The 24,870-nt window shown below is 38.7% G+C and overlaps 1 protein-coding gene across 1 annotated transcript; it reads left to right on the top strand.

The window, feature by feature from the left end:
* Positions 1 to 1,086: 1,086 nt before the first annotated feature.
* taok1a (TAO kinase 1a) lies at positions 1,087 to 22,921 on the top strand. Its single transcript, XM_084126502.1, has 20 exons — positions 1,087 to 1,530; positions 12,165 to 12,409; positions 12,533 to 12,604; positions 13,502 to 13,603; positions 13,706 to 13,751; positions 13,918 to 14,014; positions 14,464 to 14,577; positions 14,859 to 14,950; positions 15,026 to 15,119; positions 15,209 to 15,290; positions 16,195 to 16,362; positions 16,528 to 16,743; positions 19,028 to 19,159; positions 19,302 to 19,538; positions 19,683 to 19,811; positions 19,898 to 20,101; positions 20,197 to 20,436; positions 21,023 to 21,235; positions 21,322 to 21,504; positions 21,920 to 22,921. The coding sequence occupies exons 2-20, from the start codon at positions 12,278 to 12,280 to the stop codon at positions 22,436 to 22,438; spliced, it is 3,072 nt and encodes a 1,023-aa protein (XP_083982628.1). The 5' UTR covers positions 1,087 to 1,530; positions 12,165 to 12,277; the 3' UTR covers positions 22,439 to 22,921.
* The last annotated feature ends 1,949 nt before the right edge of the window (positions 22,922 to 24,870 follow it).

The following is a 24,870-nucleotide window of genomic DNA, read 5'->3' as shown; positions in this document are numbered from 1 at the left end:
ATTTGATTTGTATGAGTTGTTCTCTGCTTGTCCTAGTTATCTTCAAATCCATCTGTGTGAGTGGTGGTGGGGTTTCAAACTTCAGACACACAAGAAAAAACCATCATAATCATTTACATTTCTTTGAAAAGACATCATCGTCATCATCATACGCACACTAGCATATAGTATCATAATTATAATCTCTAAATTTCCAAATGTTTCCAAGATACTCCCATATGTTTAACTGATAACTTTATGCGATACACTTTTTTAAATGTGTTACTCAAAAAATTCCAACAAATATAATCATAATGCTGAACTTTACTCAGCTGCTTATTTTACAGGAACCACGTTTCATTTCATTTTCCTCTGATTTCATCTGTTTACCTCTCCAGAACTGCCATGCTGCAATTAACATCATAATGGATCAGGGTGGGACATCTTAATACTCTATAGGAAAATAAAGAATGTCAGTCCATGACAGAACTTATTCCTCAAAGATTTTGGCAGCCTCAGCAAACAATGTCTTAAATATTGATATGGGACATATTTATGTGCATAGACTAGCTGTTTATTATAGAGGTTTTAATGCTCTGTCTCTTGGGGCCGGTGGGAGTTTTCCACATTGGGAGGGCGGAACTGGCGTTCCAGGAACCAAGGCGAAAGCGAATCAGCTCGCTTAGTGAACAGGTTCAAAATACCCGAATCATAGAATCATTTAAGTCGCCACTCCAAGGCGCTCTAGAAATACTCGCGCGACATTACGATTATAGTAAATACGTTTTGGAAAAACACCACTGTTTATCACTGTTTTTTGTTTTGTATTAAGTTTTGTTTAATTAGCCAAAATATAGAGCTACGTGGGCTACAATTTATTACCTCCACAGACAAACGACTTCTGTACAGAAAAACCTGTGCGGATATAAACGCGTAGTACTGTATATAGATAATATGTAACCTATTTTAAATCTGTTTTTTTGGGGGATAATTATTTTATTTTTTTAAAAGAACAATAATTCGCGTTCGCACCCTGGTAAGATTCTTAAGCGCATTACGAATCGGCTCGAGTGAGTCAAAAATGATTCAGTTCAAAAATAATGATTCGTTGGCGAATCGGACATCACTAGAGGAGGGCAGAGAGAGAAAAATCACAGCCACCATCACAACATGATCATCACCCCGCAGCCCAAACACACTGGTTCAAAAAACAACAGTCTCGAGCATTTCGGACCGAATCTGTGAAGTGGTCCCGCCGTCGGTCTGAAAAAGGACCGTGTTTATCTCTGTTTTTAAGCCGTTAGGGAGTGGATCTGTCTCGGACGCCATCTTTAGCAGCAGTAGCCCGGGAGAGTGAAGAGCTGCTGGGCCACCGTTAACCAGCACCGGGCTGGAGGAGTTTCTTCAGCGGACTCTCATGCTTGACAGCGATCGATACGTTTTTGGGGTCTGATTTTGGGTCGGTAGGCGTGTTTCTGTCCCTTGGGTTTGTTGTTGTTGTGGTCGGAGGAGTTTTCTCGGGCTGGCTGCTCATCCTGGCCTATTGGGAGGGTAAGTGAGCTGTTAGCTCTTCTGCTAACTTAAGTTCATGTCAAAATAAACACTTCCTGTTTTTCAACACAACAGAAGGGTTTAGATAAACCTTTATCAGTTTACTGTAACCGATTCCAGTAAATTAACATTAAAACGCAACTGTTTTGATCTAAGTTTATTAGTTTCCACCCAAGTCATGGATTTGACTGTAAGTTAGAAGTTTGGCTGCAGGTGATGAAGCATTTAACAAATCATCTTCATATTCACCATGTAGAAATGCATGTGTATGTTAGGATTGTAGCTCTGGGGTGTGTAACGTTAATATGTGTGTAAGTTAATAGGGATGTCACCAGGAGAGCTTGTCTATTTCTGTCCATTATGATCACATGTGTCATATCTATTAAGATGTATAGATTTATTGTTATCTGAAATACTTAAAACATGCTGTTCATGTTAAGTGAACGTGCAGTTTATCATCTCCAGGCTGATGTATATGTGTGTGTGTGTAAACAGCCGTTCAATTAGATGTATTTGTACAGTTGAGATGTACTACAGACTGAATTATAATGATGGATGGACCTACTGTTTACATTTTGAAGTTTCCATGATGACTATCTGTCAGCGGGATGCTGCCTTTATTGTTATAGATCTGATGATACATAAATGGCTCTTAGACATTATCATTGCTTCTGCTACTTGTATATTGATGCCCATATGCTGAGTTTGCCCTGCCACAGTGGAAATGGCATCTCTGATTGTAATGCAGTGAAGCTCTGCTGCATTTGTTTATGGCTTTGCATTGCTCATAAACATGCAAACTGGTGGTATGTGATTGAGAGGCTGAATAGTGCCTCTGTTGTTGAGAGACACTGGCTGCTTTCTCCACCGTGATTGTCTTTCTCTGACCTCATTGCTGCCTCTGTCCAGCATCCGTTACACTGAGCCCTCGGGGTCTCCACTCCCACATCCATCTGATATCAGACCTCTGATTATCATTGATGTCATCAAGTGACTAGCACAAGTTTGGGCTATCAATTTTGATTCTTTCCATGCAGGATGGTAATTGTCTCAAATATCCGAAATGTATAGCTGTTCTCGCACAGTGAGAGCTTTGGTGTTGCACTGACCAGATTTGAGTTTTGTCAATTAATTATGGTTATTATTTCAGTGCTCAAAAATAGTTTATTTATTATTATTAGTAGTATTATTAGTTCAGTCCCATTAGTTCAGAATTTTACTTGCGTTGATCTTATAGTATCCATTTATATATAATTATACATTTATTATATTATTTATTATAACTAATGTTAAAATGTATAAATAAATGGTTAGTCTTAATATTTGCATAAAATGCTTTTATGTATGTGTATTATCATTAATATTACTACTACTACTATTATTATTATTATTTTTATTATTATTGCTAGCCCAGTAGTTCAGAATTGTACATATTATAGTATAATAAATGTATACATTTTACATATATTATATTATTTATTATAACTAATTAAATTGTTAGTCGTAATATTTACATATTCTTTTATTTATGTTTGTTTATTATTATTAAAAAATATATTATTATTGCTAGCCCAATATTTTCACTGGGACCATCGCAAAATTATAAACTTATATCTTTATATTTGTCACAAAGGATAATTTTTTTTATTATTATTATAATAATGAAATACTATATAAATTAAATTATTAGTAGTAATATTTACAGCAGTGAGTACTATCGTCATGTGTACAGCTTTGTTATTATTTGGCCTGTTTTATGGAAGTATAACATAAAGACATTTTTGTTTAGATAATGTTTTGCTTGGAAAGAACAATAATATAAATACTTAGCAGCTAGAATGGTCTACAAAATAATGGCCATGGTACTATTTCCAAATGAAATGATCTCCACAGGTGCAGCTAGGACGCAGGGCCTAATCACTCGCAAGGTCATACTCAGTGTTTATAAATACGCAGCGGTGCACCGCCGGCACGGGACGGCATCTCTAAAGCTCTCCCTGTGGAGAAGGACTGGGTCAGACTCAGAGTTGTGCTGCTGTTTGTCTGGCAAATGAGGGGAACTCCCTTCTCGGACAGAGGAGTTTCCTAGACATTCCTCCTCATCTCAATTTAAAGGATGTTGTGAAACTCGATTAAGGAGAGGGGTAAGTTATTTGATATCCTAACGAATTCTTTCAGGCTAGTCCTAACCGGACGGTGTCTATGGACGGGGATATATAGGTGTAGTACAGTAATAGTAATATCTAAAGTGTAAGCTGGGTTTTTGGACCGATAGAGCTATTTCCTTGTATTTCACATCTTTGCGGTAGCAGACCCAAGTTGCAGTTCTGTTTTTCAGCTTTTCACACATTCCTGAATAGCAACTCAGCATTTCTCCATTTGTGTGGCTCGGCTTTGTGTTGACTTTGAGTTTTGTTGAAACTTGTCAGTTCATTGGAAAATGAGATAAAGTCCGAAGGAAATGAGTGAAGGAGTGAAGAATGTCGATGTTGACTTAAAGAGCTGATTAGCACTGAAACGGTTGATGGGAGATTTGAAGTGCCATTAGCACATGAGCTGAGTGAACAGGAAGCAGAGAAACCGTGAGTGAAAGAAAACGACATCATGTAGGCAGTTCCTGCCCTCCTGTTGTGTCGTCCTGTCCTGCCACATTCCTTCTGTGTGTGTCTGTTGAATGGCATGATGGGGTGTCATCTCTTTCTGTCTTTCAAAGTCCTGCCCTCACAGCCTGTGTCACATGCTAAGCATCTGGCAGCTAGCGTGATTGCTTTGCATCTCTGATTTGATTTCTTAAATTCCATGTCATGAATATGAATTGAGGTATCAAATAGGATGCATCACAGAACTGTCATTTGAATGTTAATTTAAGGAGGTAGGAATGAACAAGCATTTATTTAAAAGAACATTTACATGTTAAAAATATTATATACACCCTACCATTCAAAAGATTTGGATCGGAGTTTAAAAAACAATATTCACCAAGGATGCATTCAATTGATAAAAAGTGACAGTAAATACTTTTATAGTGTTACAAAAGATTTCCATTTCTAATAAATACTGTCCTTTTTAACTTTCTATTCGAAGTTGAAAAATCGATAATAATAAAAAATGTTTCTTGAGCACCAAATCAGCATATTAGAATGATTTCTGAAGGATCATGTGACACTGAAGACTGGAGTAATGATGCTTTTCCAAAACTGAAAATGAAATTCAGCTTTGCCATCACAGGAATTAATTTAATTTTAATATATATTAAAATAGAAAACACTTCTTCAATATCGAATCATGAGCAAAACTTAAGTCCATTTACAGGACTTATTTAACATAAGATTTTTCCAAATGTTTCCCAATTGTGTTTCAAGTGTAAGTCTAATATTGGCACTGTGATGCATATGTTCTGGAGCTGTGACATGCATGATCAAGGTCTACTGGAAAGAAATACCTAAAATTGTTCAGAGGATCATTGGTAAATATTTTGCACTATCCCTGAGTATCTATCTCTTTAATTGTAAAAATGAATTTCTCCTCAACCATGATCTAGAATGTGTTTTACATCTGTGTATAGCGAGAAAATGTATACTTCTGTTGTGGTCCACTCCTCATGTCCCTTCTGTTAATATGTGGATGAATCAAATTGCTATTTTCCTTCCTTTAGAAAAACTAACTTGAAACTTACGCCGGAGGTTTAATGATTTCTGGTGTGTTTGGTCCCCTCTTTGGAATTTTCTTGAGAATGTATGTTGAATGTCTTTATTCCTTGACACGTTTTTTTTGCTATTACCCTTCACCCGATCCTTGAACTACCAGTCGATGGATGATTGTATATGCCGCCATGAGAAACCACGGTTTTGATATTGTAAAACTATAAAAACAATTCTTTAATAAAAAAAAATAAAAAATAGAAAACACTTATTTTAAACTATAATAATTTAAAGAATATTTAAATATAAAAAATATTGGGCTTAAATGGCTTTATTTAAAAAAAGTAACATCTCAAATAAAGGATGTCATTTTTTAAAATGAATCCCGAGGATGCGCCACCCAGGATCATGAGACGGGATGAGGAGGAGGGAGGGTCGAGCTAGCCTCCGTTTTGTTTGACGATACTTCGAATGTCAACAAGAAGTGACGTCACCCAACATCGCTTAGAGCACCTTTAATGCTCCGTGACCGTGATCGCATTTACCTTCATGCTATGTGGACATTTATCATTACACTTAACTCATTCATCAGTGCCTTATGGTTAATTGGTGTCAAAATATATAAACAAATGTATAAATTCAAGTTCAAACAGCCTTTTTTAAATGCCCGACACCCTAAATAGTGCATGATGTGGCCCACTGACAGTGAGCACTTTCAGATATAGTTAGTGTATCTGTCAGCTCTGCATCTATAGTGCTCACGCTTGTGTAAAGGTGAACGGGATGGTGTGATTTGAGTGGGTTGATTGGTGTGTGTGTGGGCAGAGAGAGTGTGAGGCAGCTGGTGTGGTGGGAGGACGGCACTCGGGCCGGTCTTGTGACTGAGACATCAGCCCTGAGCTCTCAGCATTGTGTCTGTGCAGCCGATCATCTGAGCGTCTCTCTGAGGGGGGAGAGGCGTCCAGAACCCAACGAGCTCCAGCAACAAACAAAGCGCTATTTTAGAATGAGGTCATTCCTATGTGGCTATGATGGTGTTTACTAATAAAGCACACAGTGGGGATGCAGGCTGTTTGCATAACTATGACCACATGGTTATTAATGAGAGCGTTAAAGTTTAGATGAATTATAACAGTGTTTGATGTTATCGACATAACTATCTTAAAGGGACAGTTTGTCCAAAAATGTCAATTGTGTCATCATTTACTCATCCTCATGTTCTGTTTTCAAAATGAATCCCAAGGATGTGCCACCCAGGGTCATGTGATCATAAATGATATAATTCCTAATGTGACCGTCACATTTACCTTCATGCCATGTGGAGAGCTTTTTACTTTATAATTACGCTTCACTTAATACAAAGTGCCTTATGGGTAACTGCTGTCAAAATATATATAAATTCAGGTTCTAACAACCTTTCAAAATGCTTGACACTGAAAAGAAGACAAAAGAGAAGTTATTTTAAGATGTCACAATGTTTTTTGTGTCTCAGTAGCTGTTTGTGCAAAAAAATTGGAATATTGCATAAAACATTTGTGAATAACGCAGTGTTTCCTTCCCATGTGTTTAAGAGAACAAAGTCATAATTTCCTGAGAAATTGGTGCAAAATATCTGTAGTAAAAATGGAAGTTGCTGCAATGGGGGAAGCCATTGTGTGTGGCTCTTTTTTCCTACATCATAAATGATTTGCGTCTCAGAGCGCACAGACGAAATGCAATAAATGCTATCATGATATCTTGCATTCGGATGCGTGGTGTTTAGGAATGCAATCATGTGAGACACTTCTGGGAGGTCATTATGCCAAATCATTATGATGACATTCTGATGGCTCAGGCATTTCAGAATGATCAGACCAACAGAATGATCAGACCAATGATCAGACCAACACTGTCACGTGAGTTTTTTTATTTTTTTCAGTAATAGTGTGGGTTTCCATCTTGGTTTATACTCATTTCTTCTTATCTGTAAAAAAAAAAAAAAAAAAGTATCCACCTCGATTGAGCATATACGTTTTTTGTGTAATTTTTAGAATTTATGCACATCTTGGTGTATCCATTCAGTGTTTTTATTTTTTATGCAATATCCTAAAATGCGCATAAAAATAGGTGGATGGAAACAGCTAATGTTTTTTTGGACCCCACTGACTTGTGCACCGGATGTGCAGAAAATGACAATATAAAGAGATATGTTTTGAAATCGGCGGAAATGACAGCACAAATTAAAGCTACGCACACCAGCCTTCTATGTTTCTGCTGTTGCCTGATAAGCAGAGCCGGACAGTAACGGAGTACATTTACTTGAGTACAGTACTTAAGTACAATTTTGAGGGATCTGTACTTTACTCGAGTATCATTCTTGGGGAGTACTCATGACTTTACTCAAGTACATTTGAGAGGCAAATATTGTACTCTTTACTCCACTACATTTCTATCCATAACTGTGAGTACCCATTACTTCTTCTAAAAAAAAAAATAAATAAAAAAAAGGAAAAAAGAAACATCTCGGAAACCCTCAATTTGTTGTTTCCCTCTCAAATGTGATTGGATTGTGCAGGCGCCACTGATTGGGACAGCCTATCAGCAATCACCTTCAGCTTTCCGCCAAAGTCAACTCCATGGTCAGATTTAGATAAGAGACGAAACCATGGACGAAACAATGGATGAAGACGCAGCAGGTCCATCCCGGGAGTATTTTTTTTCCCAGGATGGTAGGGGAAGACTCATGAATATTCATTAGGGAAGTCATCCCTGATTGGTCTTAACCCCAGTGAGGGGTAGGTTTAGGGGCGGGGTTAGGGAGGTCATAAGACCCCCAGTGACGGGTAGGTTTAGGGGTGTGGTTAGGGGTAGGTCATCAGACCAATCAGGGATGACTTCCCTAATGAATATTCATGAGTCTTCCCCTACCAGCCTGGGAAAACCCGTGGCCCCACCTCGCCAGACTATTTCAATTTTCTGAACAAGTTAATGATAGTTTTCGCTTCAAGCGTTTGCTGTGTTTACCAATGTAAGCACTGTGGCAGTAGTAATGCAATATTTAGAAAATGTACTCTTGTACTCTTGATACTCAAGTACTTTTAAAAACAAGTACTTTAGTACTTTTACTTAAGTAGACATCTGACTGTAGTACTTTTACTTGTACTTGAGTAAAATTTAGCAAGGGGTATCTGTACTTTTACTCGAGTAATGAAGCTGTGTACTCTGTCCGCCTCTGCTGATAAGACACAGTAGTCCAGTGCGGCGGCTTCACATTGTCATGTTGTAAACTAAGACAACATCTGTATTGCAAACCCCTCCATGTTGTGGTTGTTGTTGTTGTTGTTTTTGGCACATACCTACCAATGCAGCGTCATTGCCATAAACCAATGCAGATATTCCAGAAAATGAAAGAGCGGCATGGGACACACAAATTGCGATTCACAGTGTGGACAGTCAAAATTTAGAGCAGATTCCAGTCGGATTTGGACTGACAGTGTGAACATAGCCTTAGTGTATCAAGTCAATTTCGTTCATCACTACTCAGTCTTATGTATGAGCCAGTAACTTCTAGTCCAAAACCAACTGATGTAATAATAATTGTGTTTTATGATGATGGCATATTTTCTTTTATGTGTAGATTTTAGCTGTTCACTCAGTCCTGTCCAGAAGTCCAGAAGTCTGGCTAATTATGGACAAGGTGACATAGTTATGCAAACTCCCAGGGTTTGCATTTTGAATAGTGACGGATGTTAGTCACTGTGACGCAGCGGAGCTGAAGAATTTCTCAACAGAAAGATTATAAGGTGCATATATCTGGAATGATTCAGTTCAGACGCGTACAGCTGTGAACCAGGTGTCATGATGTCTCTTATTATATCGCTCTGTCAGTTAGTCAGTCATGCACGTAAGCAGATAAACATCGTTCGAGAGGGTAGTTTGCAGCTTCTTGGCCATTGGCTAAGAGATGATGTTGCCATGGAAACTGGTGTGCTAGTTGTTGCTGGGCTTCAGATGGGAGCCGGTGCTGGAAGCGATCCCTCTCCTGAGTTTTGGCCGGAGTGTGCTTGACTGCTCTGACACTCCGCTTATTAACATCAGCCTCTCGCCAATAAACCACTCCACCTGGCCCCATCAGAGGAAATTGGATATTTCTGTCTCTTTTATATACATCGTGATGATCTCTATCAGACATTTTTATTTTTAATTAATTAGTGATTGTATACAAAGTGAATTATAGTACTCTATAAATAGTAATCAAGTTTGTTCCCATGTGAATCCCAAAACCTTCTATGTTTGTGCCTATATATTTTTTATATACTTATATTTTTTAATTGATGTACAATTCACAAATACAGTAAATACAATTTAACTGTTTTCTATTTTAATCTATATTTTAATTTATTCATTTGATAGCAAAGCTGAATTTTCAGCATCATTACTCCAGTCTTCAGTGTCACATGATCCCTCAGAAATCAATGGCGATTTAGTGCCTAAGAAACATTTCTTATTGTTGAAAACAGTTGCGTTATAGCATGTTCATATTATATATTAAAGGCACACTGTGGAGAAATTGTGTTTTTGTCAAACAGCGACCCCTAGAGTCGCTTTGGAATACTTGCACTGTCGTAAATACCCCTCCACCCCCCCACCCCCAACCCCCCAACAGCATCGTCTGATATCCCTCAGGACTACGTGATAAATACACCTCACAACACCCGAGTTCAGCTGGCAAGCTAGGCAATAAAACATAACGCAAAAAACACGAAAGAGAAACGAGTGTTTGTTAGCAAGTCTGTTAACAGCTCTGATAATCGAAAGCTAGCTAGACATATGTGGAAATTATTGGACTGGTCTAATTATCAGCAATGGATGAATGAACAGCATGTAAAAAAATGACATACTACAAGCAAGCGCAACAACATACAAGTTACAACATAGACTGCAAACAAGTTTACAAATAAGAGATTTATTTACTGGCCACTTCATGCGTTTTCTCAGATCGGATTTCTGATTTATCATAACTATTCTATTTACACCTGGTCACATAAATGTGTTTTTGCGAAACGGATTTATATCCGATCTTCAATTCTCGCGCTATATGCAGATTTAATGGAGTGCACGTCACCAAAAGCAACAGATATGAGCTGCATTTTATTGATCATCAGCTAAAATTTCAAAATCAAAGACCGCAATAAGAGAGAGCAGCAGCAACAGCCCTGGTAAGATCACTTCATTTCTTTACTTTTAATGATGATGATTGTGTGATAAGCGTCTGCGACTTACTTTCACTTTGATTTGCGATAGTTTGCACGTTGTCTTGATGAATATGCTTAGTTGCTCATCTGCGGTGATGCGTGTTCCAGTAGCGTCGTCATATCTGGCAATAACATATAGCCTATAACACGCTCTCATACGGTTTTCTTTTTCTTTTTTTTCTTTTTTTTTCTTTTTTTTTGGGATGAGTACAATTCACATATGTGGTTTCAACAACCAGATGCATTTACACTTGTCCAGTTTCGTCTGGAATGCGTCTCAGACCTCCTCCTGAAGTGGTTTGAGCGATCGGATTCAAATCCATCTCGAATGCGTTTCGGAGGGCATTTACACCTGGTCTTTTCACAATCGGATAGCTATCCCATCTGAGAAAACGCATGAAGTGGCCAGGTGTAAACAGCCCCCATGACAAAAACATACGCACGAAAGCTGAAAACAAATGCTGGTTGGCCTCTCACATCCAAATTTGAGGAAGTGGTGGGGGAAGTGACGTATGCCGTAAAGCAGTCGAATTTTGTTGTTCTTTTTGTGCTCTGGTTACTACCCGAACCCCGAAGTTACGCAGTGCCAGTAAAAGCGATACAGACCCCGTCAGGCTATGGCAGACGTGTCATTCAACCTATTGTAAGTCGATGTACCATCACAAGGGTCTTGGAAATATATTATGAAGGTTGAAAAGATACATAGTGTTGCTTTAATTATAATATGATGTATAAAAAGTGCCTTGTGGAGACTTGTGAAGTGGGGTTTTGAGTGGTGACAAACGAACTGTTAAATCAGATTTGAATAGTTGAAACACATTTTGAACTGAAAATGAAAATGATTGACTTGGTCAGCTGTGTAAGGGATGGCTTGGCATATTCTGCGGTCAGAATGGTTTAAAATGGAGCAGAAGGCTGGGTGAGGAAGCTGAGGGCTGTGGTGTCATTCAGGAGTTTGACATTCTGGGTACGTTTACCCGACAACAAAGTACTTAAAAGTTTTTCCTTTGGGTTTTTCACGTAGAGACAAAAGCACTGTCAAAACGATAACCGTTCACACCGATCCGCCAAACGACTACAAACGCTGGGTTATGCATGCCAGTCCAGTTGGCGATGTCACTTTGTAAAGAAACTACGCACATGTAGACTGAACACGTAACGCTCATAGCATCTCCGTTTTTACAAGACGATAACGGTAATGTTTTCAAAAAAGTTTTCAAAAGTTTGCATTTTCAGGCCCCCAAAATGCTGTTGTCGTGTAAATGAACAGCCAAAATGCATAAAACGTTTTCTGTTTTCAGTTGAAAACTGTGTCGTGGGAGCGGTGTGTTTGTAAGAATGGGAGGGCCACTGGTGTTATGACTGCAGCTCTTGGTTGTCTCCCGCACACTTCCTCTCTCCCTCTCTCTTAGCTCACAAGAGGAACTCACTGTCAAGCTCAGTGACCACATCTGCTGTAATGCGCAAACCCGGTGCATCGACCTGGGGTCTTTTGCTGCAAACAGCAGTTTCTCTTAGAGTTGTCTAGTGAACAGAACTTTTATGATTCCCCCTTTCTGTTTTCATAATTCTTAGCACAGGAGTGTTGACACATACTGTGAAGTCCTAACGTCTGAGTCCCCATTGAAAATTTGGGATTCAGAATTTTAAAAAACAGAGTTATCACTTAGATTCTTATATAAATCCCACTGCATATTTTGAATCCCTATTTTTATCAATGAAATGCTAATGATTGTGTCTCTCTCTCTCTTTCTGTCAGGTTTTGGTCCATATGAGGCCACTGTCTTGCAGATGAGCCATCAGTGGGGGCTGTCGTGTCGCAGACCCAGATAGTGACTGGCGGCTGCGGCCCAGGCCCCGCCCCCTCCCAGCATGCCCAACGCTGTTCGCGCGGGGAGTCTGAAAGACCCCGAGATCTCAGATCTCTTTTTTAAAGAAGACCCCGAAAAACTATTCTCAGACCTGAGGGAGATCGGTCATGGCAGCTTCGGTGCTGTATACTTTGTGAGTACTTTTGCATCTCCCAGAAAATGGCTTTAAAAACTCTGTTAGCTTATTTTAGGTTGTGAGGAAACACTGAAGTCAATCGTACTTCTACTGAATTGATGTGTTTATTTATTTTTACAGGCACGGGATGTGCGGACCTCAGAGGTGGTGGCCATCAAGAAAATGTCATATAGTGGAAAACAGTCTAATGAGGTGAAAATAAATGCTATTTATAATGCTATTATGCTATGCTGAGTTAAGAGAGATTACACATGACTGTGTCTCCCTCCAGACTGTAGCCTATGCATATATCCCATGATTCATTATTTAATCAGAGCTCTGATGCACACTGTATTTTTTTATTCACGAGTAGACACGTTAAAGGTTTAATGAGGTGAATGTGCAGTAATGTTGTTATTGTTAACTAAAATATATAAAAAATGTTATTAACTAAAAAGTGTGTTTTTTAATTATAAATGGAATTTGAATTTATTTATTTTTTTATATATATAATAAAAAAACTTACACTTAAAAGAACTTCAACAAAAATTAGAAGTGTTGCCTTGGCAAATAATTAAAATAAAATAAGTTCAAGTTGAAGAACTAAAATTACTAAAACTGACATAAATAAATAAAAATAATGATAAATAGAATGGATAAAATGACAAAAGCACATAACAAAATGACTAAAATGTATACTCAGTTTATACTCAAATTAAATCTAATTCAAAACATGAATAATACAATAATAATATATAAATAAAACTAAAGTAACACTGGAGGACTGTAACTTATGGCTCAAAGAGGACAGTTCTTATAGACAGAAAACAAAAAGAAAATGATCCATTCACTGTTCATATGAATCCTATCTTTTCATAAAAAGACAGGAATAAACTCTTTTTGAATTGATGACAAATCATGTCATGTCTTTTTAACCTGCACTTCTAATCAGGGTAAAAAAAAAATATATTGCTCCTGTCGCCCAGAAAGGCGTTTTCCTTGCATAACTACTGTATATGCAGGTCTAATCGCATTATGTGTTGTTTCATATGAATTGATTAATTGACAAAACTGATTACTTTCTAATCTTCTCTCATCTTTTTTTTCCAGAAATGGCAAGATATAATAAAGGAGGTGAAATTCCTTCAGAGGATAAAGCATCCAAACAGCATAGAATATAAAGGATGCTACCTGCGAGAGCACACAGCATGGGTAAGAAACCTGACCTGTGAACATCTATATCGGTGGCAGTTCTGCATATGATGTAATTATATTTGTTGGATTACATGCTCACATGTGTCTCTGTCTCTCTAGCTGGCTATGGAGTACTGTCTGGGGTCCGCCTCAGATCTTCTCGAGGGTATGCTTGGATGTTTTGATGCTTGCTTAATGTGATGATTAGCTGCAAAGATATGTGGTCTCTATATACATCCTCCAGTTACAAGCAAAAAGAAGCATTTATTTATGGAAGTATTTGTTTATCTCCAGAGAGAATACTATAAACCAGTTGTTTTTTTTACTCGCAGTACACAAAAAACCTTTACAAGAGATGGAGATAGCGGCGATTACTCATGGTGCTTTGCAGGGGTTGGCATACCTCCACTCTCACAACATGATTCACAGGTGAGTTCTCATGTTAGTGAAGAGTTTATTTGTACCAAATCTGGCTATATATATGGTTATGGTTTATGTGTATATATATACATATACATATATATATATACATAAACATATAATAGTTAGTTTCTTAGTATCAAACCTGAATAATAATAACATATAGATATTTTTCTATCAATTATTGTTGGTGCTCTTTTAAAAAAAATATATATTTTTTTTTTTCTTATCTTTCTTACCCCAAACTTCTGAATGGAGATGTATCATGGTTTCCACAAAGATTAATCAGGAAAAACTTTTTCAACATTGATAATAATAAGACATTTTTCTTGAGCACCAAATCATCATATTAGAATGATTTCTGAAGGATCATGTGACACTGAAGACTGGAGTAATGATGCCATCACAGGGGTTCAGTTCAGTTTTGTAAGTTCACCCTTTACCCCGCTGTTTGACAGGGATATCAAGGCTGGGAACATCCTGCTCACAGAGCCTGGACAGGTGAAGCTGGCAGATTTCGGTTCTGCTTCTATCGCTTCTCCTGCTAATTCATTTGTTGGGACTCCTTATTGGTGAGTCGCACATTTTTTCCTATTTAACACTGAGAATTTCAACAGTTATAAATTTCATAGACCTCATCAAACTATATAAATTAATCAATCATAGGCAAGTCTGCATGTCGTGCCTGGAGAGCCTAAATGTTGGTTAATCAGATTTTAAGCATTAAAAGTTGTTATTAGATTCTGCCTAGGCCTGCCAACTACTAAAATGAAATATTAATAGTTTATGCTTGCATTACATAACACTGAAATCTTCTGTTTTTCACCAATATTTGCTTTTTCTTCTATTTTAGGATGGCCCCAGAGGTGATCCTGGCCATGGATGAGGGTCAGTATGATGGAAAGGTTGACATCTGGTCTCTAGGAATAACCTGTATTGAATTAGGTGAGATTAAATAATATGATTCATATAGACTTAATTTTTTTTCTAATAGTTTCTAATAGTCTTTTTCTCCTCTAGCTGAAAGGAAACCTCCGCTCTTCAACATGAATGCAATGAGTGCCTTATACCATATCGCGCAGAATGAGAGTCCATCCCTACAGTCCAGTGAATGGTGAGTTGATAGCTTCGAGTTGAGGAAGGTTAATGAACACTAGAGAAATGCAGTGTTATTTAAAAATATCCTGCTCTTTCTTTTCCCAGGACGGACTACTTCAGAAACTTTGTGGACTCCTGCTTACAGAAGTTGCCCCAGGACAGACCCAACTCTGAAGAACTCCTGAAAGTAAGTTAAAGAAAGTCTGTTCAAACAGAAGTATGGAGTTCAGTGAGTTCTTCCTGAGGATACTTGCTCAGGGACGCTGTGAGAATTCATTTATTTTAATGTGATCTTTTTTTATCTTCGCTGCGCTCTGATGCGTGTTATTCTTAAAGGAATTTTTAGAAAGTTTTTTTTTAGAAGTTTTTTGAAATAGGGCTTATTCACCGTCTTTAGCAGTGCTTCGCAGTGTAGCAGTGCTTCGCCTGTGCTTCACCCCAATATAGTCCCATGTCAATATCTGCCTAGGAGATCGCCTAGTCTTAATCTGCATTGCCATTTGTACTCGTTGTGAATACGCAGGCCACAAGAAGTAATTCGTTTTTTTTATTTTTCATTTTTTATCACTTTTACTCACGACATGCTAGCTGGCAACAAAGGATTCCATTCATTATGCTAAGCTAAGCTATCGGCGGCGCTGCCAAACTAAAACAATGCATGCACTGAGACAAAAATGCGTTTGCATAAAAATAAAAAAACAAGCAATAATATGAAATATTATTACAGTGTAAAATACTATTATTTTTTATTTGAAATAAATTTTCTTTCAGTCTTCAGTGTCACATGATACTTCAGAAATCATTCTAATATGCTGATTTGCTACTCAAGAAACATTTCTTATTATTATAAATGTTGGAAACAGTTGTTTGTAAAATTATTAATTTCTTTAAAAAAAGATCTTATTGACCATAAACCTTTGAACGGTAGTGTACATAATTAACAAAATTAGGAGAATTTACAGCGTGGGTGTTTAATCTACCTGTTCAATTCAAGCTGATCATATTTTAAAGTAAAAATTCTCACTCAGTTTCTTTTAAAGCATTTGATCCTCCTTATCTTGATCATCATAACTTTGTCTTGTTGTGTGCAGCATGCATTTGTCCAGCGCGAGCGGCCAGAGTCGGTGCTTATGGACCTGATCCAGCGCACCAAAGATGCTGTGAGAGAGCTGGACAACCTGCAGTACCGCAAGATGAAAAAGATCCTCTTCCAGGAGGCCCACAATGGCCCTGCGGCAGAAGTCCCAGATGACGAGGAGGTCAGTCGTTGGAGGAGGTCCTCCTTCAACCATTGGTGCTCTCTCAAATGTGTTTTACAGTCTTCCTGCTGAGGGGGGAAGTTTTTTGTCCTTGGCCTTTAGACATGCATTGCCTTAACACTGTTTTTACTGAAGAGATGTTTCTATTTATTTATTGTGTTGTAGGAAGTGGAGCACAGTGCTGGCCGCACGGGCACAGTGAACAGTGTGGGCAGTAACCAGTCCATCCCTAGCATGTCCATCAGTGCGAGTTCACAGAGCAGCTCGGTTAACAGCCTGCCTGACGCCACAGACGCCACCGATGACAACAAGAGCGAGGTGGACCTGATGGAAAAAGACCAAACCATCATACCCAACAGCTCCATGATCCACGTCAAACCGGTTCGTGCACGTCCACTATATTTACATTCACATTTATTCTCTTGCTTGTATTATATGCAAAGTGCATGCATCACTCAGTCACCATTACTTCAGCACGTAAGACGTAGGTTGATCAGTCACAGAGGATACTCCTACAGACTGTTTACCACTTTCTCGATCTGGCCAGCTCTAATCTGATTGGCTGACACCATTCGTGTTTTTACAGTAAAAAAAGTTGTTTACAAGGTACTAGGGTTGGGCGGTATTACGGTAATATCGTATACCGCGGGGTCTTAAAATAGCAACGGTATTAGTTTCAATACTGTCATTACCGGCACTTATATATAATATATAAATATAATTTATTTAATGCCTAAAAATGCTTATGTGTGGTTGTCATCAAGTGACAGTGTGGAGGAGAAAGAGAGAGAGAGAGAAGGGAGAGGCAGTAAATACTGACGAGGCAATTTGTAAATTGTGCAATAAAAAGGTGACCGCGAGAGATGGAAACACCTCTAACCTAATGTCGCATCTCCGAAACAACCACCCACTCACTGCTGCGAGGATGCATTTTGCCCCGAGTTCATTAAATAAATGCATTAGTTCATTTGTTAAAATATTATAATGTTATTTTTTTCATCTATGTTGATAATGAAAAGTGAACAGCACGAGTAAGATGGGATGCATATCTAAATAAAGCTTGAAATTTCATTAAACGAAACAATTCAAAACGAAAAGAAATAGGCCACTCGCTGATTATTTAATCCATGATGTGCATTTCTCTCTATGCGCGTTCATACGGAGATGGCGATCATCAAATTCACTAAACGAAACTATTCAAAACGAAAAGAAATAGGCTAGCCTACTCTCTGATTAATCCATGATGTGCATTTCTCTCTATCGTTCACTATGGAGATGGCGATCGTCAATTTCTTTAAACGAAACAATTCAAAACGAAAAAGAAATATAGGCAGCATACTCTCATGATGTGCATTTCTCTCTATAGGCGCGCGCGCGTTCACTACGGAGATGCCGATCGTCAATTTCTTTAAACGAAACAATTCAAAACGAAAAGAAAAAGGCTAGCCTATACCTTCTGATTATGTAATCCATGATTTGCATTTCTCTCTATGCGCGTTCACTAGGAGATGGCGATTGTCAACTTAATCTTTGCAGCAGACACATGACAGAAAAGTTGTATTAATAAAAATCAATGGACGCGTGTCACCAGATTAACAAATGCACTTCTTGCTTGTTGCACGCACACATTTCAAAATACTGAGATATTATGTTGAAAAAATGTATTAATAATAATAAATCTTTAATAATATTTGTTTGAATGTTGAATGTTGTGCTTGTTTAATTTAATAAAATTAATACTTTAATTGTGATAATTAAAATAATTAAATATTATATATTAAGTGTCCCATTTTTGATAATTTATTAATAGTATTTATATTATCTAGCACCCCCTCAGCACCTGCGTTAAAAAATATTTGGCGCCGCCATATTATAACGGCCCACATATTAAAAATAGTCAAGTCTAAATTGGGCTCCGGCTCATAATTGCATTTAATGCCGTCAGCCGGGCTTGGACACAACGTGCACGGTTGGGCTTGATTTATTTATTTATTTTTATTTATTTTTTTGCCCAATCTGGTATTCAGTTTCTGAACGGTGTAGGCACAAGCCAACAGTTTGGTGACGCTGAGCCTTATGTCATAATTTTTAATTAGTCACGATAATACCGTATACCCCGGTAAAATAGGGAGGAGGTTTGACGGTATCAAAATTTGGATACCGCCCAAGCCTACAAGGTACTGCCTTTTTCACTTATGTGAAAATATAATAAAAAAAACAGTACTTGTTACTTATGGATGGACAGAAATTCTGATCACCTACGTGCATTTTTCAGTGTTTTCTGTACAACCTTTCATATTGTTATTTAAATCAATTTTCCCCATTATTTTAGCACCGTATTGTAGTTACAGACCGCTAAACATCACAAAAAACAATTACATTTCAATCAGTCGTTTTTGGACAGAATAAACTGCATTGTGGCCCAGATTTTGCAGTTTGGTCAATGGCTTAACTAAATTATTAAAGCCAAAACCGCTAAAAGTTAAATGAAAGTTTTAGTAGTCAAAGTTGAGTACTAAAATGCTTGAAGTATTAATGCAGGACACTAAACTTTAAGTTTAAGAAGTGAGACCTTTGCAACCGCTGATTGACTGTCTTTGAATTCTAAAGTACATTGAACATATGCATGGCCTATTTGGTAATAATATGCTTAATGTGTCTGAAGGAGGAAGAAAGCTACCAGGAAGAAACTGAGGCTCAGAAACAGCCCACAGAGCCCCAGTCTCCCCCAGCACAGACACCACGACGTCAGTACCGGAATCGAGAGCACTTTGCCACCATCCGCACAGCCTCCCTGGTGAGAGCCAGATTACCACCCAAGAACAGAGTCAGGGAGTCTGTTTGCTCTCTGATCACTTCAAGTTTAACGGTTCACTGTTTCTACAACACAAAGCTACTTTCTGTTCTGCTGGTCAAGCGCTTGTCATTGTGTGTCTTAGGTGACGCGTCAGATTCAAGAACACGAGCAGGACTCTGAGGTGCGCGAGCAGATGTCTGGCTACAAACGTATGCGCAGGCAGCACCAGAAACACCTCCTGGCCCTCGAGAACAAGCTGAAGGGTGAGATGGACGAGCACAGACTCAAGCTAGACAAAGAACTGGAGAATCAGAGGAACAGCTTTGCTGCCGAGATGGACAAACTCATCAAGAAGCACCAAGGCACCATGGAGAAAGATGTAATGAAACATTATCATACAAAACCAAACCATAAAAGAGCTGAATGTGTATTTAAACATCATAAATGATTGATGTTTATAGTTTAAAAAAATTGAACTGACAGAATTAATGATCTGTTTATAATGCATTATTCTGCCTATCAGGCCAAGACTTTTACCAACGATGAAAAGAAATTTATGCAGCATATTCAGAGCCAGCAGAAGAAGGAGCTCAACAGCTTCCTGGAGTCTCAGAAACGCGAGTACAAACTGCGCAAGGAACAGCTCAAAGAGGTCAGGAAGCCAGGACAGGACAGCCTCACTCTCATCCTCGTTATATTCCATTACACATTCCCATTTATTGCAATTTTTCATTGCAGGAGCTGAATGAGAACCAGTCCACACCAAAGAAGGAGAAGCAGGAGTGGCTGTCCAAGAAGAAGGAGAACTTCCAGCACTTCCAGGCAGAGGAGGAGGCCAACCTACTCCGCCGACAGCGGCAGTATCTAGAGCTCGAGTGCCGCAGGTTCAAACGGCGCATTCTTATTGCACGTCACAACGTGGAGCAAGATCTCATGAGAGAGGTCAGCACGCAGAGAGCTTGCATGTACATATTAAACTCACAAATCTAAGCCAGAAATAAGTGACATTAATCAGTCTGACATGTGTCTGTTCTCAGGAGTTGAACAAGCGTCAGACGCAGAAGGATCTGGAGCACGCCATGCTGCTCCGACACCATGAGTCCATGCAGGAGCTGGAGTTCAGGCACCTGAGCAATATCCAGAAGATGCGGGCGGAGCAGATCCGCCTGCAGCACCAAACCGAGCTCACCAACCAGCTGGAGTACAACAAGCGCAGGGAGAGGGAGCTCAGACGCAAACACGTCATGGAGGTCCGACAGCAGCCTAAGAGCCTCAAGGTAAAATCACTCTAGTTTTCCAGTCAAGGTTGTAAGTTGCAAAGTCCTTTAGGAAGAAGAAGTTTGGTGGGTGTATTGCATAGTGCTTGAACTGGGCTGGCAACCAAACTGATTAAATAAATAAAAATAAGATTAGTTTGGTCATGAAAAATTTGACCCAGCTGATTGCTTCTATATGAACGGGTCACAATGGTCGACTAGTTTTAGAATTTTTTGAATAACACTTTATTTTATAGTAACATAGTTACATTGTACTTACTCAAATAAGTTCTGAGTAATATTGATGAACTACATGTACTTACTATAGAGTTAAGGTTAGGGTTAGAGTTTGGTTTAGGGCTAGTAACTTGTAATTATGCATTCATTAATTAGATTAGCTAACCATCCATCAACCAACTAGTTAATTAGTGAGGACCGCTGCATTCAATTTCATTCTTTTGTGTTCAATCCAGCTGTTTTTGAACACATTAAAGCGTCCTATTTGAATGTCCTTGAAGAAACCTTTTACACATCTCTAATTACTTAATTTATTTTCTAACTAATTCTGTTTACTGATGTTTCTGCCATTGTGTTGTTCCTCTGACAGTCCAAAGAGCTCCAGATCAAGAAACAGTTTCAGGATACATGTAAGATCCAGACCCGGCAGTACAAAGCCCTGCGAAACCACCTGCTGGAGAGCACGCCAAAACCCGAACACAAGACCATGCTGAAGAGACTGAAGGAGGAGCAAACCAGGAAACTAGCCATCCTCGCCGAGCAGTACGACCACACCATCAACAACATGCTCTCCACACAGGCAGTGAGTACAAGACAGAAAACAATACACTAAAACTGTTTGACCATCAATGCCTGATCTAATGACACGATGCTCTCGCTCTCTCTCAGTTGCGCCTGGACGAGGCGCAGGAGGCGGAGTGTCAGGTGCTGAGGATGCAGCTGCAGCAAGAGTTGGAGCTATTGAATGCGTATCAGAGCAAGATCAAGATGCAGACGGACGCCCAGCAGGAGCGAGAGAGGAAGGAGCTGGAGCAGAGAGTGTCTCTGCGGAGAGCCCTGCTGGAGACCAAGGTCCTACACCTCAACACACAACGAAAAAGCTTTGTTTTAATTCCTATATGTTCTTGTAAAATATGTCCAATTTAGTATTGTCATATTGTGGTCATGCAGCTGAGTAGGATATATTCTATAATAAGTCTTATGGGGCTATTCTGGTACAACTTCACAAAACCAACAAGGTGCGTGGAAAAGACAAAAATACAACACAAATACAAAACCAGCTGTACTTGTGGAGTGGAGAAATGAAAAAATAATATATGAATCATGGAGAAAAAAAACATTCCAGCTTCATATTTTGGTTTTGTTTAATTTCTCCACTCCACAAGTGCTGTATGATCTGTTTAGACAGACATTGTTAAAAAAAAGTTGAATATGTCTGAGATAAATATTAAATATTCATATGTCTGTCCTCTGCTGTGTCTCACAGATCGAAGAGGAGATGTTTACCTTGCAGAACGAGCGCACGGAGCGTATCCGTAGCCTGCTGGAGCGCCAGGCCCGAGAGATTGAGGCTTTCGACTCAGAAAGCATGCGCTTAGGCTTTAGCAACATGGTGTTGGCTAACATCTCACCTGAGGGCCTCAGCCACAGCTTTCCTGGGGCCCCGGCCAGTTGGATCCCCCATCAGCATCACTCAGATGGCTCTCAGGGGACACAGTGGGGCAGCAGCACTGGTTCAGGGCCCAGCCACCACTACCACTCCAGTCAGGGAGGACCACAGGCCCAGCAGGGCTGGGGCCAAGCCATCCCAGGAGGTGGGCTTCCTCCGTGGGGCCACTCTTCCTCGGGCCCTCCAGGGGCCATGCCAAAAAGCAGTGTGGGGATGCGTAACAGCCCCCAGGCGCTTAGGAGGACCACCTCAGCGGGGCGCACTGAGCCAGGCATGAGTAGGAGCACCAGCATCACATCTCAGATATCCAACGGTTCACACCTGTCCTTTACATAGACACCAGTGCGTTTGTGCCAACCCTGCACACACAAACACACACAGGGTAGGGGAACGCACTGGCCCACACTAAAGACTGGCACAGAGAGCAGAGCTAACTGCACTCGTCTACTCACCTCCCTCTCTTCTCCTTCTCTTTCTCTCTCATTTCACTTTCCTACATGCAGATGTGCAGGTAAACTATAGTAAATATCACTCAGGTCAATAGGTATTCTAACTTTGCATGAAGCTTGTTTGACAGCCATGCAGAGCTTGAGTCAAAAACACTTGATGAGATTCATTTCATGCTTATATTATAAAGAAATATATATAAAATCTAACATAAATATTTTATTGGTTTAGCTTTACCCACTTAATGTGTGGATTCATAAACCAAAAGGATGTTGAAAGGAGATGTTGGCCATAATTCTTAACATTTGCATATAAATCCATAATTATGTAAGAATAGAATCTAAGCTGTCAGCCTGCTGTCATGCTCTTAGGAAAAACAAATAATGAAATCAAGATGGATTGAGTGTGCGCAGTATATGTAATGTCTGTTAGGAAGAGAGTTGGCCAATCTGTTGATTTGAGGGAAAGCGTTTTCGTTCTTAGATTTTTTTTTAAGTTTGACGATTCATTTGCAGAGAAGATTTAGGAGTTTGCCTACATCAAGTACTGTATTTTTGCAGAGAATAATGTGAATATAAATACACATTTCGTTAGTTTTATTTTGACAATACCTTACAGACCTTTTTGTCATGTTTAGTGTGCAGGTAAAGGTCAATGGGGCCGTGTTGCCCAAGCAGTGTGTTTTTGCTGAGTTTAGGATTTTAAATCGTGCAAGCAAGCACAAATCTTTTCATATCTCCTGCATATTTTTTTTGGGCTGTATTTGCATTAAGAAACTTAGTTATGGCTTCTTCAGTCTTCGTAATTTTATTAGGTCAGCCAGCTTTCATCTGGATTGGGTGTCCAGACACATTAAGATGTGGTGCTTTCTTGATTATTCATTATATGTGATGTTTAATGCGTACAATGCCAGCTTTAAGATATCTGATATATGTTCAGTGCCTTGAATGCGTTAATAATTGAAATATTAAGTAGAGACATGCCAAGATGAATGTTCTCATGTAGCTGAAAAAAAACACTCCCAAATTTAGAGTCTAAACATATTCCACCAATGTAATGAAGGTCCATTTAAGGTCTGGATCATGAGTGTGGGTTGTTATGAATAAATTTGGTTGTACTTATAAAAATGTGCTTAATGTAACGCTAAATACTTGTGTTAAACTTTTGAGGTGCCTTTTAATAGCTGCCAAGCAGAAGCACTTTATGTAGTGTGTCATGTTTCGAGGAATATTTTTACAAGCGTTCTCAGTTGTGGCAATGATTAATGCAGGCGTAAACTGTAGTGTGTGTGATGGCGGATGTCCAGTATGTTTACTGTTACTCTTTTCAAAAGGTCTGTGTGGTAATTTTAAGAAAGTGGTAGATATGAATTCTTTGTGTTGTCATGATTTGTCAATGCATAAGAAAAACAATGTAGAACCTGTTTGAATGTATCCTGACCTTCGACAGGTTTATGTTGTGTTTTTGGCACTCTAGGAATGTAATGAGTGTGAATGACTTGATTTTTATTTTTATTTTTCTCGGAAGGTCGTGACAGCAGGCTTAGTTTTGTGACACTTAATGGGAGCAGGCAAACACTCTTGATGGTCTCATGACCTCCACACTAAATAGCACTGTTTCACACTCATTCACTACCAGTCATACATTTGGACACATCTACTGTTTATTTATTATTACTATTTTCCATATTTAAAATAATAGTATATTGAGTATACACTACCATTCAAAAGTTTGGGGTCAGAAAGAGTTTTTGAAAGAAGTCTCATCAAAGCTGCATTTACAGTGAAAGTAGTAATATTGGGAAATGTTATTCAATTTAAAAGAACTGTTTTCTATTTTTATGTATTTTACATAAAAGCTGAATTTTCTGAATCATTACTCCAGTCCTCAGTGTCACATGATCCTTCAAAAATCATTCTAATATGCTGATTTGGTGCTCAAGAAACATTTATTATTTTCAATGTTGAACACAGTTGTGCTGCTTTTTGTGAAAACCATGATAATTTTCTTTTTATTCAGGATTTTTTGATAAAAGTAACAGCATTTATTTGAAATATACATATATTTAACATTATACATGTATTTACTGCCACTTTTTATCAATTAAATGTGTCCTCTGGCTCTTTATTTCTATGGGGAAAAAATTCACTGACCTCAAACTATTGAATGGTAGTGTATATCAGAGGAGAGTAGCATTATTTCAACCAAACAGCTGTTGCCAAGTAGATTCAGAATGTTTTATGTTGTAAAGTTTTAGTAAAATAGTCACACAAAATATTTGTGTCCTATCTTTTATCTTTTACCTACATTTATGTGTACAA

This window comes from Abramis brama, assembly GCF_963993115.1.
Source record: "Abramis brama genome assembly, chromosome: 10".
NCBI lineage: Eukaryota > Metazoa > Chordata > Actinopteri > Cypriniformes > Leuciscidae > Abramis > Abramis brama.
This window is presented reverse-complemented; position numbering and strand designations above follow the sequence as displayed.